The 15,701-nt window shown below is 41.4% G+C and overlaps 1 protein-coding gene and 1 non-coding gene across 4 annotated transcripts; one reads left to right on the top strand and one right to left on the bottom strand.

Moving 5' to 3' along the window:
* Positions 1–1,351: 1,351 nt before the first annotated feature.
* On the bottom strand, positions 1,352–1,458 carry LOC125592114. The gene has a single exon (XR_007327964.1). It is a non-coding gene; the product is annotated as a small nucleolar RNA R71 (small nucleolar RNA).
* Positions 1,459–3,779: 2,321 nt separating this feature from the next.
* Positions 3,780–13,793, top strand: LOC125591613. 3 transcript variants are annotated; one of them, XM_048766106.1, is made up of 3 exons: positions 3,782–4,073; positions 4,177–4,576; positions 10,799–13,793. In XM_048766106.1, the coding sequence occupies exon 3, from the start codon at positions 11,566–11,568 to the stop codon at positions 12,688–12,690; it is 1,125 nt and encodes a 374-aa protein (XP_048622063.1). In that variant the 5' UTR covers positions 3,782–4,073; positions 4,177–4,576; positions 10,799–11,565; the 3' UTR covers positions 12,691–13,793. The 3 variants fall into 3 exon arrangements, with proteins under 3 accessions (XP_048622064.1, XP_048622063.1, XP_048622062.1); XM_048766105.1 differs by having other exon boundaries at positions 3,789–4,073; positions 4,199–4,576; XM_048766107.1 differs by having other exon boundaries at positions 3,780–4,576.
* Positions 13,794–15,701: the final 1,908 nt, after the last annotated feature.

Here is a 15,701-nt window from a genome sequence, read left to right as displayed (position 1 = left end):
CCCCCTTTGAATTCATGGGTTAGGGAGATTAAGAGTGATTAGGTTAGAGCTAGGATGTTTTAGTGTAGATCATTCATATTTCCTTGCTAGCAGAGTGAACCTAATGCATCTTCTGAGTTGGCCACTCAGTTGTTGATCCTTAGGCATTTCTCACCCGAAAGGTGTTCGAGGAAATGCCCGAGACAACTCTTCCTAGCTTTTAGCATACTTTGCCAAAGACATTTGTTGTTAGAGGTGCTAAGATAGCCATTGGACTTGCTAGTTATGATTACTTTCATATTATTCAACCAAAGACATTTGATGCTTGAATTGTGTTAGTAAATGAACATTCATCTAGACATAGAGTTTGTTTAGGATTGCGTCTAAGCTTAAGGTTGATAGTTTGATTGATTGTTTGCCATCCTTAGTTCGAAACTTGATCACCCGAGGTCTAATCCCTATATCCATGAGTTCTCTTTTCCCATAGTTAAGAAAGTATCATTTAGTTATTCCTTTTAGTTAGTTATAGTTTAAAAACCCTTTTAAAAACCATTGGTTGCACTTAGATTAAGTGATTACTTGCATTCTCGGTGCTTTCATATCTCTCAGAACTGGTTCGACAATCACTATACTACAACATTTGTCTTAGGAGCCTTGAAAACTCCTAACATCAAATTGGCGCCGTTGCCAAATTCTGAGTAGATTTAAACATTGAGATTTAGTCAATTGCTTGAGACTAAGTCATTTTTATTTTCTTTTGTTACTGACTCTTTTTCACCTCCTCTTATTCTACAGGTGTATGAACTTGCGGAGCAACGGTCCATCAAACCTAGTTCCACGAGCTGCAGACATCAGAGCTTTAGAGAGAGAGTGTGCTAGAAAGAAAAGAGAAGAAGAGCAACAGGCTCAACTGCAAAGACTGAACACTAATATGGGAGACATTCATCAGCATGATGCAGGCATCAATGGCGCTAATAACAATGCTCCAGCTAACCAACAGCGAGCAGCTCGACCCATTGGCACTTACGATCGCCCCAACATTCATGGTCATAGATTGGGAATCCGAGCACCCGCTGTGGCAGCCAACAACTTTGAGATCAAATCAGGACTCCTCAACGTGATCGAGAACAACAAGTATCGTGGCTTGGCTCTAGAGGATCCATTTGATCACTTGGACAGGTTCGACAGCTACTGTGGGTTGTCAAAAACCAACGGTGTGTCCGAAGATGCCTTAAAGCTCAAGCTATTCCCTTTCTCTTTGGGAGATAAGGCACGTCAGTGTGAGAAGTCTCTACCCAGCGACTCTATAACCACTTGGGATGATTGCAAGAGAGCATTCTTGGAGAAGTTCTTCTCTACTTCAAGAACTGCTAAGCTAAGAAATGAGATTTCCAGCTTTCAAAAGAAGGGCTTGGAAGGATTCAGTGAAGCCTGGGAGAGATTCAAGGGCTACCAAGCTCAATGCCCACACCATGGTTTCTCTAAGGAGTGTTTGCTGAGCACATTCTACCGTGGTGCTCTTCCTAAGTACAGGGCCAGACTGGATACAGCTAGCAACGGGTTCTTCTTGGGGAGAACTGAGGAGGATGCAGAGGAGCTGGTTGACAACATGGTTAAAAGTGATGCAGTCTACAGTGGAGACCACGACAGAGGTAGTAGAACAGATGATAAGCAGACGAGGAAGGAGTTGAAGGCTCTACAAGATAAGATAGACATCCTCTTGCTGACAAAGCTACCCAAGAGCAGCTGCACTTTGTTGGCAACCCAAGCCAAGAGACACCAGTTGTTGTCCATGAAGTTGAGGGTTTGGAAGGTCAGGAAGAGCTGTGTTTCACACTACAAGAAAACATGAATTTACCGACTGCATGTTGCGACTGATCGTGCAGTTGCAAAATATTGCGACCGGATTGCGACTGTTTTGAGACTGATGTGTGACTAAAATACGTTAGTCGTAAATCAGTCGCTAATATGCGACTAAACAAATCAGTCGCAAATCAGTCGTTAATTAGAGACTATTTCGCGACCATTTAATGTTGTCGGCAACTGTCGTCGCAAAACAGTCGTAAAATAAGGACTGATTTGCGACTACATACTCCATATAGGGTATATAATACGTAGTCGCAAAACAGTCGTTAATTTTGCGACTGTTTTACGACTATAGATGTCGATCACAGTAGGTAGTCGCAAAAGTAGCGACTGTTTTGCGACTCCATACCTATACCCTAAACTCTTATCTTAACATCTATACCCTAAACCCCAAATTTAAACCTGCATATAACATTATAAAATCTAATCTTTTCAATCTTATCATTTAAATTAAATTTAAACTTTAAATACTTTTTAAATGATATAATCAAAATATAAACCTCGTACATGCTATATACATTAAATTTAAAATTAAACTCCAAATACTATAAATTAATCTTAGGCTTATTTTTTTTTTTTTGATAATTTACCTTATACCCAAATCTAAACCCAAACAACTCTATCTTAAAATTTGAACACCAAATCTTAAACATATATTTTACAAATGTTAAATTTGATATCTAATACTTTAAATTTAGAAAATTTCTAAACAAACTGTATATAAATGGAGAAGAAAATTTTATTAGTTTCAACTATACTATTCCAAACTTTAAATTTAACCCTCAAAACCCTGTATCATAACTTTTAATCAAAACTCCAAACATAAAATCACAAACTTAAAAAAAAATAACCGGTAAATTATTGGGTGGCGTGACAATCACTTTTCAGTCACCAATTAACGACTGAATACATCAGTCGCAAAATCAATCGAAAAACAGTCGGAAAATGTTATCCTAAACCTAAATCTGATACCCTAAACCCTAAACATGCTTGATAACCTATATTTTGAATATAAACTTTTAAACTCAAAACTTTTTACACTATAACTTTAAATGAACCTCAAACTTAAACTCAAATCTAAACTTTTTAATTTTAATCTATAACTTTTAAGATACAAACTTCAAACCCAAAATCATAAACCATATTTCCACAACTCAAAACATTGAACCCTAAACATTTTGAAAAATCCTAAAATCTATACATAAAGTTTAAAACTCTAATCTTTTTATATTATAACCCCGAATCTTCAAACTAAAACCGAAATTTTATATTTTTAATCTTATTCTATAACTTTCAAACCTTAAATCCTCATTCAAACTCATTGGTAATCCTAAGACTTCAGAAATATAATATTATATAAAATTATAAATCCAATCATTACTTTAAAATATAATATTATATAAAATTATAAATCCAATTTTAACTCTAAACCCTAATTTCATATTACAAACTCTATAAAATTTGTAGTTTAAATTAAAAATTTATAAACTTTTCAAATCTTAAACCTAACCGTCAAACCCTATATATTTTATCTTTAATCTAAATTCTAAACACTAAATCACAAAATTCATAACTTTTCAACTAAAATAATTATTATATACACGCAAAAAAATTAAGTTAACTAAGATCTAACCCAATAAAAACCTATTTTCTATTCAAAACCATTTACATATGACTTTAAATAAATAATCTTTAAACACTACTTACAAGATCTAGCTAATAACTTTATTAACCTTATATCATTCATTGAAAATGTATATAAGTAAGTTAACTGTTTTATAAAATTAAACTAGAAGAATAAAAACCAAAGTATTTAAATTATACAAATCACAAATCACAATTTTACAGCTAAAAACAAATATTAAATGAAAAAAGGAAAAAGGAAAATTTATCATTGGCTAATCCTTGAAAACAAGGATAACAACTTCTAACCATTGATTGATGTTAATCCAATGGCCAAAACTGTTCTTTTTTTGGTTCTTCTCCTCTCTTGTCATTGGCTGATTTTCTAACACAAAGATTGATATTCTTAGCCATTGATTGATGTTAATCTAATGGCTAGAAATCATTCATTGAAAACATTCATTTGTTTTCTCCTCTCTTCCTTCTACGACAGATCTATCATCTCCATCTTCTCTTTTGTTTCCAAGTCTTCTTCTTCTTCACTCTCCTCTGTCCAATTCTCTCATCCCACTGCCTCCCTCCAGACGAAAATGGGTGCTTTCAAGGTAAAACTCCTCTTAATCCTTTCTCTGTCAAATGTCTCAATTGTTGCTGTATTAAGTTTGGTCTTAGTCAAATCTGACCTTAGCTTTTATCTTTCCTTCACAGTTTTTTTTTGAATCCGTACCAGGTTGTTAAAATAGCTATCCCAACAGAGAGGGATGTGCAGCCCAAAAGTCACCGGATAATGCTCTGGGCTACGAAAAAAGTTTCACCGGATTAGAAGAGCTGGTGCCTCCACAGACTCTTGAGTAGTTCGAGAAGATACGGAGAGAAGACAGAGCCGGAAATGGATTTCCACCTCTGCAAAGGAGGGAGGGGAAGAAGACGCAACGACGGCGAGATGGCGGAAGAAAATTGGAGGAGAGGAAGATCTGGTGGAGATGACAACAGCGAGCACGTCCGAGATGAGGAAGAAGACGCGACGGCGGCTGAGGAAGAAGACGCGGCGGAGCAGCGGCAGTGACAAGGCGGAAGACAGATGAGCTATGAGTTTTTGTGTTAAACGGTTAACCACTAACCATTCCCGGTTTGGGACAAAAAATAATAATAATAATAACATTTTTAATAAGTTAATAATAATATTATTTTAATTTTTTTTTTGTTCTTTTTTCTATACGCAGTCGTAAAATTAGTCAGTATAAAACAGTCCCTAAGTAGTAGCAAAACCAGTCACTAATTAGTAGTTATTCGTCGCTACAATAGTCGTATATCGGTCGCTAAATTTAACGACTAAGTAGCGACTACGGTACGACTAAATATATCAGTCGTAAATCAGTAGTTAATTACTGACTGATTTACGACTAATATATTTAGCGACGAGCACTATTACGACAGCACAAATTAGTCGCTAATTAGTCGTAAACATGGATTTAGCGACTGATTTCCTACTAATTTTGCAGTAGGAAAACACATGTTTTCTTGTAGTGTCATCAACAACAATGGTAGCTGGTACAAGAAAGAGCCCAACTTTCAGTACAACAACTACCAACAGAAATCCTATTCCAACAACCAACAGAGTGGTTATCAGCCTCAGAATAATCAGCAAGGCAGCTATCAACCTCAGCAAAACCCTCCTCCTGGTTTCAACAACAAGGGCAACCATTCTTCCCAACAGCAATCTAATCCCTCTACCTCAACTCCTCAGGTCAACACCACTGAAGCTCTACTCAAACAAATCCTGGAGTCTCAAACAAGAAGTGAGAAGCATGTTGGCTATGAGTTGAAGAACCTTCACTCAAAGATTGATGGGACCTACAATGAGCTCAACAACAAGTTCAGAGCTTTGGAGAACCAGTTTGCTGCCATGAACACTCAACAAAATCGCCAACAAGGTTCTCTACCGGGAAAATCTGAGCAAAACCCAAAGGAAACCATGAAAGCTATCACTCTCAGTAGTGGTAAGGAGATACCTCAGAGAACTCTCACCAAAGATGCTGAGAAACAAAGTGAGGGGGTTGCCATCAACATAGATGATGAAGTGGTGATTGTTGATGAGAAGATCAATGACGAGATCTTAGAGAAGATAGTGGAAGCCAAAGGAAAAGGAAAGGTTGGAGAAGAGAAGAAAACAGTTAAGGAAGGTGAAGTTGTCACTCCTGCCGATGAAAGTTCTTTTGTTCCTCCTGCCTATGAGCCCAAGCTCCCATTCCCAGGTCGATTCAAGAGGTAGCTGCTAGAGAAGTACCAAGCTCTATTTGAAAAGCAAATGAGTGAAGTCCAGATCACAATGCCCATTATTGATGCTTTCATGCTGATTCCTCAATACAGCAAGTTCCTGAAAGATGTTGTAGCTGCAAAGAAGAAAGAGATGGAGGGCATGGTGATTCTCACTCATGAGTGCAGTGCTATCATTCAGAGGCTTGTCATTCCAAAGAAGCTAGAAGATCCAGAATGCTTCACAGTACCTTGTGCTCTTGGACCTATGGTATTTGATAGATGTCTCTGCGATTTGGGAGCTAGTGTCAGCTTGATGCCCCTATCTGTTGCTAAGAAGCTCGGTTTCACTCAGTACAAGAAGTGTAGACTTTCTCTGGTATTGGCTGATCGTTCAGTGAAGTACCATGTGGGTATCTTAGAGGACCTCCCAGTGATGGTTGGAAATTATGAGATCCCTACAGACTTTGTGGTGCTTGAAATGGGTGAAGAAGCTCAAGACCCTTTAATCCTTGGAAGGCCTTTCTTAGCAACAGCAGGAGCTATTGTTAATGTGAAAGAAGGCAAGATTGATCTCCATCTGGGTAAAGGGCACATTCTCCATTTTGACATCAAGGAGGTAATGAGGAGGCCAACAATTCAAGGGCAAGTGTTCTACATTGAAGAGATGGACGCCCTTGCTGATGAACTCCTTGAAGAGTTGTCACTAGAGGACCCTTTACAGCATGCTTTGACTATAGAGAGAGAGGCTGTGGTGATTGAGAACCTGGAGAGTACTGCCTACGGGATGATGCTGGATTCACACCAGGGGTTTGTCAGTAAGGATCAGTACGAGGAGTTTCCACAGATGGTTCACCAAGAAGTCTCAGCCACTCAGCAAGATGACACCTAGCAGAATGACTGGAGTGAGCTTAAGGCACCTAAAGTGGAGCTTAAACCTCTACCCCATGGTGTAAGGTATGCATTCCTTGGTCCTAATGAAACTTATCCTGTCATTGTGAGTAGTGAACTTACTGAAACTGAGCTATCTGAACTTTTGAAAACGCTTAAAAGATTTAGAAAGGCAATAGGTTACTCACTGGATGACATCAAGGGAATATCACCCTCTTTGTGCATGCATAGGATACATCTTGAGGATAAATCAATGACTTCTATCGAGCATCAAAGAAGGTTAAACCCTAACCTGAAGGATGTTGTAAAGAAAGAGATTCTTAAACTCTTAGATGCTGGTGTTATTTACCCTATTTCAGATTCTAAATGGGTATCACCTGTGCATGTTATACCAAAGAAAGGTGGTATCACTGTGATTAAAAATGACAAGGATGAATTGATACCAACAAGAACCATCACAGGTCATAGAATGTGCATTGATTACCGAAAACTAAACTCCGCATCTAGAAAGGATCATTTCCCATTACCATTTATTGATCAGATGCTTGAGAGACTTGCAAATCACCCATTCTACTGCTTTCTTGATGGGTACTCAGGATTCTTCCAAATCCCCATACATCCCAATGATCAAGAGAAAACGATATTCACATGTCCCTATGGTACCTTTGCATATCGAAGGATGCCATTTGGTCTATGTAATACTCCAGCCACCTTTCAAAGGTGTATGATGTCAATTTTCTCTGATCTGATTGAGGATGTTGTGGAGGTATTTATGGATGATTTCTCTGTCTACGGATCTTCGTTTTCTGCTTGTTTGTCAAACTTGTGCAGGGTCCTACAGAGATGTGAAGACACCAACCTTGTGCTGAATTGGGAGAAGTGTCACTTTATGGTCAAGGAAGGGATTGTGCTGGGACACAAGATTTCAGAGAAGGGAATTGAAGTGGATAAAGCCAAAATCGATGTTATGGTTGGTTTGCCCCCACCAAAGACAGTGAAAGACATCCGGAGTTTTCTTGGTCATGCTGGGTTCTACAGGAGGTTCATCAAGGACTTCTCCATGATCACTAGACCTTTGACGAGGCTGCTGTGCAAGGAAGCCACCTTCAGTTTTGATGTGGAATGTCTACAAGCTTTCAAGAAGCTGAAAGGTGAACTCATTAGTGCTCCAATTGTCCAGCCACCTGATTGGGATCTCCCTTTTGAGATCATGTGTGACGCTAGTGACTATGCTGTGGGAGCTGTTTTGGGGCAGAAGAAAGATGGCAAAACCCATGTGATCTACTATGCCAGCCAAACCCTCAATGATGCTCAGATACGTTATGCCACAACAGAGAAGGAGATGCTGGCAATTGTTTTTGCCTTTGAGAAGTTCAGGAGCTACTTGGTTGGGTCTAAAGTCATTGTCTACACAGATCATGCTGCCTTGAGACACCTTTTGGCCAAGAAGGATGCAAAACCCAGGCTTTTGAGGTGGATCCTTTTGCTTCAAGAGTTTGATATGGAGATTAAAGACAAGCCCGGAGTTGAGAATGGTGTAGCTGATCATTTGTCCAGGTTGAGGGTAGAGTCTGGTATTCCTATTGACGAAGGACTTCCTGAGGAGCAGATCATGGCTATTGAAGCAGTGATAGCAGTTTGTGAGACTGGTAGGAAGCTGGAAGAAGTCAAGGCAACAGAAGAGAAGGAACCTTGGTATGCTGATTTGGTGAACTACCTAGCCACAGGAAGAGAACCTTTGAATCTTGTGGGCTATGCCAAGAAGAAGTTCTACAAGGATGTGAAGAGATACTACTGGGATGAACCCTATCTCTACATTCTCTGCAAGGATCAGCTTTATAGAAGAGTGGTTGCAAATGAGGAGATTGATGGGATCCTTACACAGTGTCATGGATCATCTTATGGAGGCCACTTTGCCACCTTCAAGACAGTTGCGAAAGTATTACAAGCTGGATTCTGGTGGCCACATATGTTCAAGGATACACAAGACTTTGTCTCAAAGTGTGATTCTTGCCAAAGAAGAGGAAACATCACAAAGAGGAATGAGATGCCTCAGAATCCAATCCTTGAAGTTGAAGTGTTTGATGTGTGGGGTATTGACTTCATGGGACCATTTCCATCATCCTTTGGAAACAAATACATCCTTGTGGCTGTCGATTATGTCTCCAAATGGGTGGAAGCTATTGCAAGCCCCACCAATGATGCTAGAGTTGTAACCAAGATGTTCAAGAGCAACATCTTTCCAAGGTTTGGAGTCCCAAGAGTTGTGATCAGTGACGGAGGTTCCCACTTCATTAACAAACTGCTTGAGGGACTTCTCAAGAAGAATGGTGTGAAGCACAAGGTGGCAACCCCTTATCACCCCCAAACAAGTGGCCAAGTTGAGATTTCTAACAGGGAGATCAAGTCTATCTTGGAGAAGATTGTGGGGATCACAAGGAAGGATTGGTCCAATAAGCTCGATGATGCACTTTGGGCTTATAGGACAGCGTACAAGACACCACTGGGCACCACACCTTTCAACCTAGTGTATGGGAAAGCTTGCCATCTGCCAGTGGAGCTTGAGTACAAGGCACTATGGGCAATAAAGTTGCTGAACTTTGACATCAAGAGTGCCAAGGAGAAAAGGATTTTTCAGCTACATGAGCTTGATGAGATAAGAATGGATGCTTTTGAGAACTCAAGGATCTACAAGGAGAAGACTAAAGCTTTCCATGACAAGAATATCCTGAAGAGAGAGTTTAAAGAAGGAGATCAAGTTCTTCTCTACAACTCTAGGCTAAAGCTATTTCCAGGAAAGCTTAAGTCAAGGTGGTCAGGTCCTTTCAAAGTCAAAGAGGTTAGGCCATATGGAGCAATAGTTTTGTGGAGTACTGATGGAAGAGACTTCACAGTCAATGGGCAAAGGATTAAGCTCTACATGGCTACTGCACCAGAGGAAGATGGGGTTTCAACTCCACTGTCTGACCCTACCCCGGCCTAATCCAAAAAGAGGCAAAGTCAAGCTAGAGACTTAAAACAAGCTCACTTGGGAGGAAGTCCCATGCGTATCCTTGTATATATTGCATTGGTATTTTCATTTTCATCTTATTGAAAAAAAAAAAAAAAAGAGAGAGAGAAGTCGTGTGCAGGTGCTTGATCGATGCAGGTTCGAGCAAAAATCGTGCGTGGGAGCGACCTCTCACAGCGACACTTCGAAGTCGCTCCAGCTGAGAGCGACGTTACGGGAGCGACACCTCGACGTCGCTCGGCTTAAAGACGTTTTGTGTTCCAAAAACGCTCTCGGAGCGACCTCTCAGAGCAAGCACATGAAGTCGCTCCAACTGGGAGCGACATTACGGGAGGGACACCTCGAAGTCGCTCGCATTTTCGTCGTCATGGAGCCCAAAAACTGGCTCGGAGCGACGTCCTAGAGCGACACCTCGAAGTCGCTCCAGCTCCAGAGCGAGGTTTCGAGAGCGACACTCCAGAGTCGCTCGCGTTTTCGTCGAATCACGACGCGAGAGAAGGACTCGGGAGCGACCTCTCGCAGCGACACCCTCACGTCGCTCCCGAACCGGTCCAGGTAAGTTTTCTGACTCTAAACCCCGGTTTACTTCAAGTAAACCGACCCTAACCACCCTAGACCGAACCGGACGACCCTAAACCTACCCCCAGCCCCCGCGAATCCATCTCTATCACTCTCCCCTCCTCTCACAAACTCTCAAACTCTCTCAAACTCACCCACACCAAAAATCCCAAAACTTTCTCAATTCTCACTCAAATCGACTAGTTCTTCTTTCTAAATCCAAGCTTTCGCCCCTGTAGCCTATTCCTCACCACCCATTCACCATTTCTTTTCATCCAAAGCAAGGTATTGAGTTTTAAAATTCAAATTCGTAGGTCCATGAACCCTAGGATTTAAAAATCGAAATTTTGTCATTTTCTTGCTAGATTGTGGTGAAATAGACTAGGGAAAGCTTATCTATCAAGTTGGGTTGTCGAATAAACGGTGAAATTGAGTTTAATTTGCACTTTGGCAAAGTTAGGGTTCATGGATTTGGGGGTTTTCGAATTTGACCTTACTTGGGTGTGTCTGTGAGTGAACTAGATGCGTTAAGGTGTTACAAGAGTGAAAATCGTTGCATTGTGTTGAACTTGAGTTTAAATTGATAATTCATTTGTTAAGTTTTTAATTTTTCAGGTGAAAATGGTTAAGAAGACAAAAGGAAAGTTGGAAGCTAAGAGGCAAGAAGCTGAAAGACAAGAGTTTGCACTAAGAGGAAAAGCTTTGCCTTGCGAGCCAACTGGCTCAGGGGCGCAGAAGACTGTTCGACAGCAGACTTTGGCTGCAAGGAAATCGAAAGAACAGGAGAAGAGAGCAGGGAAAAGTGTAGCAGTTCCCATCCATGAGGAAAGTGAAACTGAGAGTGCTAATGAGCAGGCACCTACGAAGAAAGCCAAGATGTCCAAAGGCAAAGGGGTTGCGGTTGATCGAGATAGGGCGAAAACTCCATCTGTGGAGGAGCTGTATGATCACTTGAAGAATGAGGTCACTTGGATTCCAACCAGGTTCGCCGACCTTGATCTGCTGAAGGAGTTGGGTCTTGAATCTGACATTGAAGAGATGCTAGGATATTTGAAGATGCCAAAACTCCTCACCATGGCATATCCTTTCTACAAGGATGTCACTTCTCAGTTCTTATCTTCTCTTGCGGTCACTTACCACGACACCGCGCATGTGAGGCAAGGATGGAGCAAAATCAGTTTCAAGGTCAATGGACGAGAATACAACATGAACTTCAAGGACATTGGGAGAGTCATGGGGTTCCAAGACCTAGAAGACCACTCCCTACCCAAGTGTGAGAACCTTCCCACGGAGCTTTGGAAGTTGATCACTGGAAACAAACACACTACCGGGCTGACAAGAATTCACACATCCGACACCCGTCCGTACGTTACCTCCACAGGATGCTAGTCCATGCATTCTACCCACGGAAGCAAGCTGGTACGGTTACTGAGGAAGACATGCGACTGCTCTGTCTGGCTATCCGTCCCTACGCCCAACCTGGAGTTTTACCCCTTCCCAGCACCGACATCTATACTACCTTCGGGATGGTCAGTTTCTTTGTGGGTCGTCTCCAGCACTACAGAGACTGGGCGTGGTACACCACTGATTCGCGCCCAAAGATGGGGATAGGTGGAATGATCACACCACTGCTCCAATTTCTCAATGTTCCCTTGGGAAAGGACGCAGTGGGACCGAAGTTCATTGATGGCACCTACTTGAGGATTGCTACCTATTTTAGTGGGATGTATGGGAAGGACTACGTCTACCACTACTATTTGCAGGGCAAGCCAGTCGAAGTGGTTCTTCCAAACCGGAACCTGACGAGTTTAGAGATACCTGGAGCTATTAGCTTCAACATACCCCAGGAGTACTTTCTTGGAGAACACGGGCCTCTCGATCCAGTTAATGCTGCTCCATCAAGGAGAAGAAGTGTTCCCACGCGACATGACTCGCCTGTTGCAGACCCTTCTGAGCATATCTACGGACCTCCGCGCTACTACTTCAAGCCACATGACGGAGTTCTTCCCCCTGGAGCTCTTCGTGATGCTCATGACCACATTAGTCGCCTTCAGAGGTGGAACAAGGCTCAGGACAGAACGATAGAAAAGCTGAAGGATAAGTGCAAGGCGCTAAGTAAGACAGTAAAGAAGCAGGCAAAGACCTCAGCCAAATTCATGAAGAAAGTAGCTGATGTCTTAACCAGGGGAGGAATTGCGGGATGTAGCTCAGCAGACTTCGCTTTCGCGAACACCTCAAACCCCCAGCCTCCACCTCCGCCTTATGCTCTTGGCTTCCCCCTCACTGCTGCGCAGCTTCAGCGTAAGAGGAGGAACCCACCCACTCAACCTTCCACTTCCGGTAACAAGTCCCCCTCCCTCGCTTCTTCTGATAGTGAGGTCGAGATTGACGAGGTTGAGAGCCAACCATGGTATGGAGGCTCCGGTTCAGCATCCGGTGGTTACTACACCTCCTTCCCACCTGACGACGACGATGCTGGGGCATCAGCCCCCACCTACTATCCATAGGAGGTACTTCTTTCTCTCCCTTGTATATACCATTCCCTTTTTGCATATTAGTTTTCATTTCGGTATCTCTCTCTTTACTTGACAACACAGAGACTGTGTAACTCAAGTTTGGGGGAGGTACCAAGCATTTGATCATGTTTGCTTTGATGTTGTTTCATGAGTCATGCATTGCATACCTATTTGCATATAAAAAAAAAAAAAACAAATTCATTTAGTTTGCATCATTTTGCATTTCTAGGAGAGTCTAGGGCATATAGGTTGCATTCACTTGCACTGGGAGCAATGATTTTAAATGCCTTATAAAGAACACTACGTTTCACCTGAAAAGCTATGCACCTCTCGAAAAGACTTGTATGTTTCGTGCCTTGAAAACTCTTCTTGAAACTTGTTGATTGCTGAAACCTACTCTTTGAAGCCAACTACAACCCTATTTGAACTAAACGAACTTAATGCTTCTTGCTTAGGGTCCCTTGTGTACTGAGTCATGGCTATACACACTTGAGTTGTCACATCTTTTATGCCAATCTTTTTTGACAAACTCTAGTGGTAGACCACTCCCAAAAACCTTTCCCTCCTTTTAAGCTTTCATTGTTTGATGAGTGAGGCCTTCTTAGGAAAGTCTTAACATGTGCATAATGTTGAGAGTATCGGGAACGACAATGCTTGATCTTCATTCTTGCTAGATTAGGCACATCATTGTCTAGCCATAGATGGGGGTGAGTGTTGTAAAGTTTGATTTGGGAGTTTGAGAAAATGGAAGGAAAAGAGTGAACTCTTGTGCTTAATTGGCTAGTCTTTATGAGATAAGTAGAGAAACTTCTAGCTCAGTTTATGAAAAGTCTTGGCCCCCGAAAAAAAAAAAAAAAAAAAAAAAAAAAAGGGGGCTAGCAAAACTGTTTAGAGCTAAGTTTTGTTTTGAAGTTGAGAAAAATCCTTATGAGATTTCAAAGAAAAGAGTTTTGTCGTGCAAGGTGTTCTTGAGATCTTTTGGTGAGAGATGTGAGTTGGGCTTGACATTTGGGAAAAATTGTGTAATTGTATGTTTGGGAAAAGGGTATAACAATGGAGATTGAGCATTGTATGCATGAGTTGGTCCCTTTCTTAGATATATTATGTGCAATGTCAAGGCTACTTGTTTCGAGGGAAAACCACCGTAAAGATTTTATGTTTCGAACATTTTGAATCACTTAAATAAAAGCCTTCCCTTACCCAAATGACTTGGACCGACTGACCATTTGCAAGAATTCACTAGATGTTTTGTGCTTAATGAATGTGAGAGTTGGTTGATTTGAATGTGTGGATGCTTGATGACGAGTGTAGGGACAAAAGGAGTTGAGATAGGCCTAGAGAAGCTAGAGTGTAATAAGAGAGTGTGCTAATCGTGTTTGCTAGTTGTGTTTCTTTTGGCTATGAGCTCCCACCTTCAAACCTCTCTCCCTATGAGTTTTAGAAAGTTCACTTGTGGACAAGTAAAGAACAAGTTTGGGGGAGTTGATATCTTGCATATTTCTAATGTTTTATCCATTCACCCATGTGCATTTTGATCATATAGATTAGGATTTAGCCATGTTTAGGTTGCATTTTGCATACATGAGTTCTTATCAGGTATTGGAGTACCACATGGAGTTCTTGGAGACATTTGGGTGCAATTGGAGTCCAAAAGAAGTGTTTAAAGTGATCATTGGGCGAGCACCTTACCGGAGCGACCAGTCCGGAGCGACACCGTCAAGTCGCTGTGATCTCCCTATCAGAGCGACCTTACCAGAGCGACAGGGAAGAGTCGCTCGCGTTTTGATCACCCGGAGATGCGAGAACGAGTCCGGAGCGACCTCTCGCAGCGACACAGCGAGGTCGCTCCCGAAGCATGGAGCGACTACTCGGAGCGACGAGCGGAGGTCGCTCGCGTTTTCATCACTCGGAAACGCGAGAGCGAGTCCGGAGCGACCTCTCGCAGCGACACAGCGAGGTCGCTCCCGAAGCATGGAGCGACTACTCGGAGCGACGAGCGGAGGTCGCTCCGCGTCTTATTTCTGCTCGAACTTATGATTTCTCAAGGGCCTTTTGGTCATTTCATGATGCACGTTTTTATTTTCTAAACCTATGTTTTAATACTCTGTAAGCCACCAGGAGGCATATGATCTTTTGTTCTTAAGAAAAACCACCAAAAACCCTTGGAAAGTCATCTCTTGAATCAATTCATCAGTTTTGTTATTGAAATTATGTGTTCTTATATCTACTTTTTTTGTGTTTCTCTACATGATTAATCTGAAATCCAACATGGGTTTAAGAGAAATCATGGAGATTAGTGAGTAATCCCCCTTTGAATTCATGGGTTAGGGAGATTAAGAGTGATTAGGTTAGAGCTAGGATGTTTTAGTGTAGATCATTCATATTTCCTTGCTAGCAGAGTGAACCTAATGCATCTTCTGAGTTGGCCACTCAGTTGTTGATCCTTAGGCATTTCTCACCCGAAAGGTGTTCGAGGAAATGCCCGAGACAACTCTTCCTAGCTTTTAGCATACTTTACCAAAGACATTTGTTGTTAGAGGTGCTAAGATAGCCATTGGACTTGCTAGTTATGATTACTTCATATTATTCAACCAAAGACATTTGATGCTTGGATTGTGTTAGTAAATGAACATTCATCTAGACATAGAGTTTGTTTAGGATTGCGTCTAAGCTTAAGGTTGATAGTTTGATTGATCGTTTGCCATCCTTAGTTCGAAACTTGATCACCTGAGGTCTAATCCCTATATCCATGAGTTCTCTTTTCCCATAGTTAAGAAAGTATCATTTAGTTATTCCTTTTAGTTAGTTATAGTTTAAAAACCCTTTTAAAAACCATTGGTTGCACTTAGATTAAGTGATTACTTGCATTCTCGGTGCTTTCATATCTCTCAGAACTGGTTCGACAATCACTATACTACAACATTTGTCTTAGGAGCCTTGAAAACTCCTAACATCACTGATGTCGTGCATAGACTGAAGAAAAAAGAACTGTTTGAGTTTTA

The sequence above is a fragment of the Brassica napus genome, chromosome C8 (assembly GCF_020379485.1).
Source record: "Brassica napus cultivar Da-Ae chromosome C8, Da-Ae, whole genome shotgun sequence".
NCBI lineage: Eukaryota > Viridiplantae > Streptophyta > Magnoliopsida > Brassicales > Brassicaceae > Brassica > Brassica napus.
The sequence above is the reverse complement of the archived record's forward strand: the minus strand, read 5'-3'. Positions and strand labels throughout refer to the sequence as shown.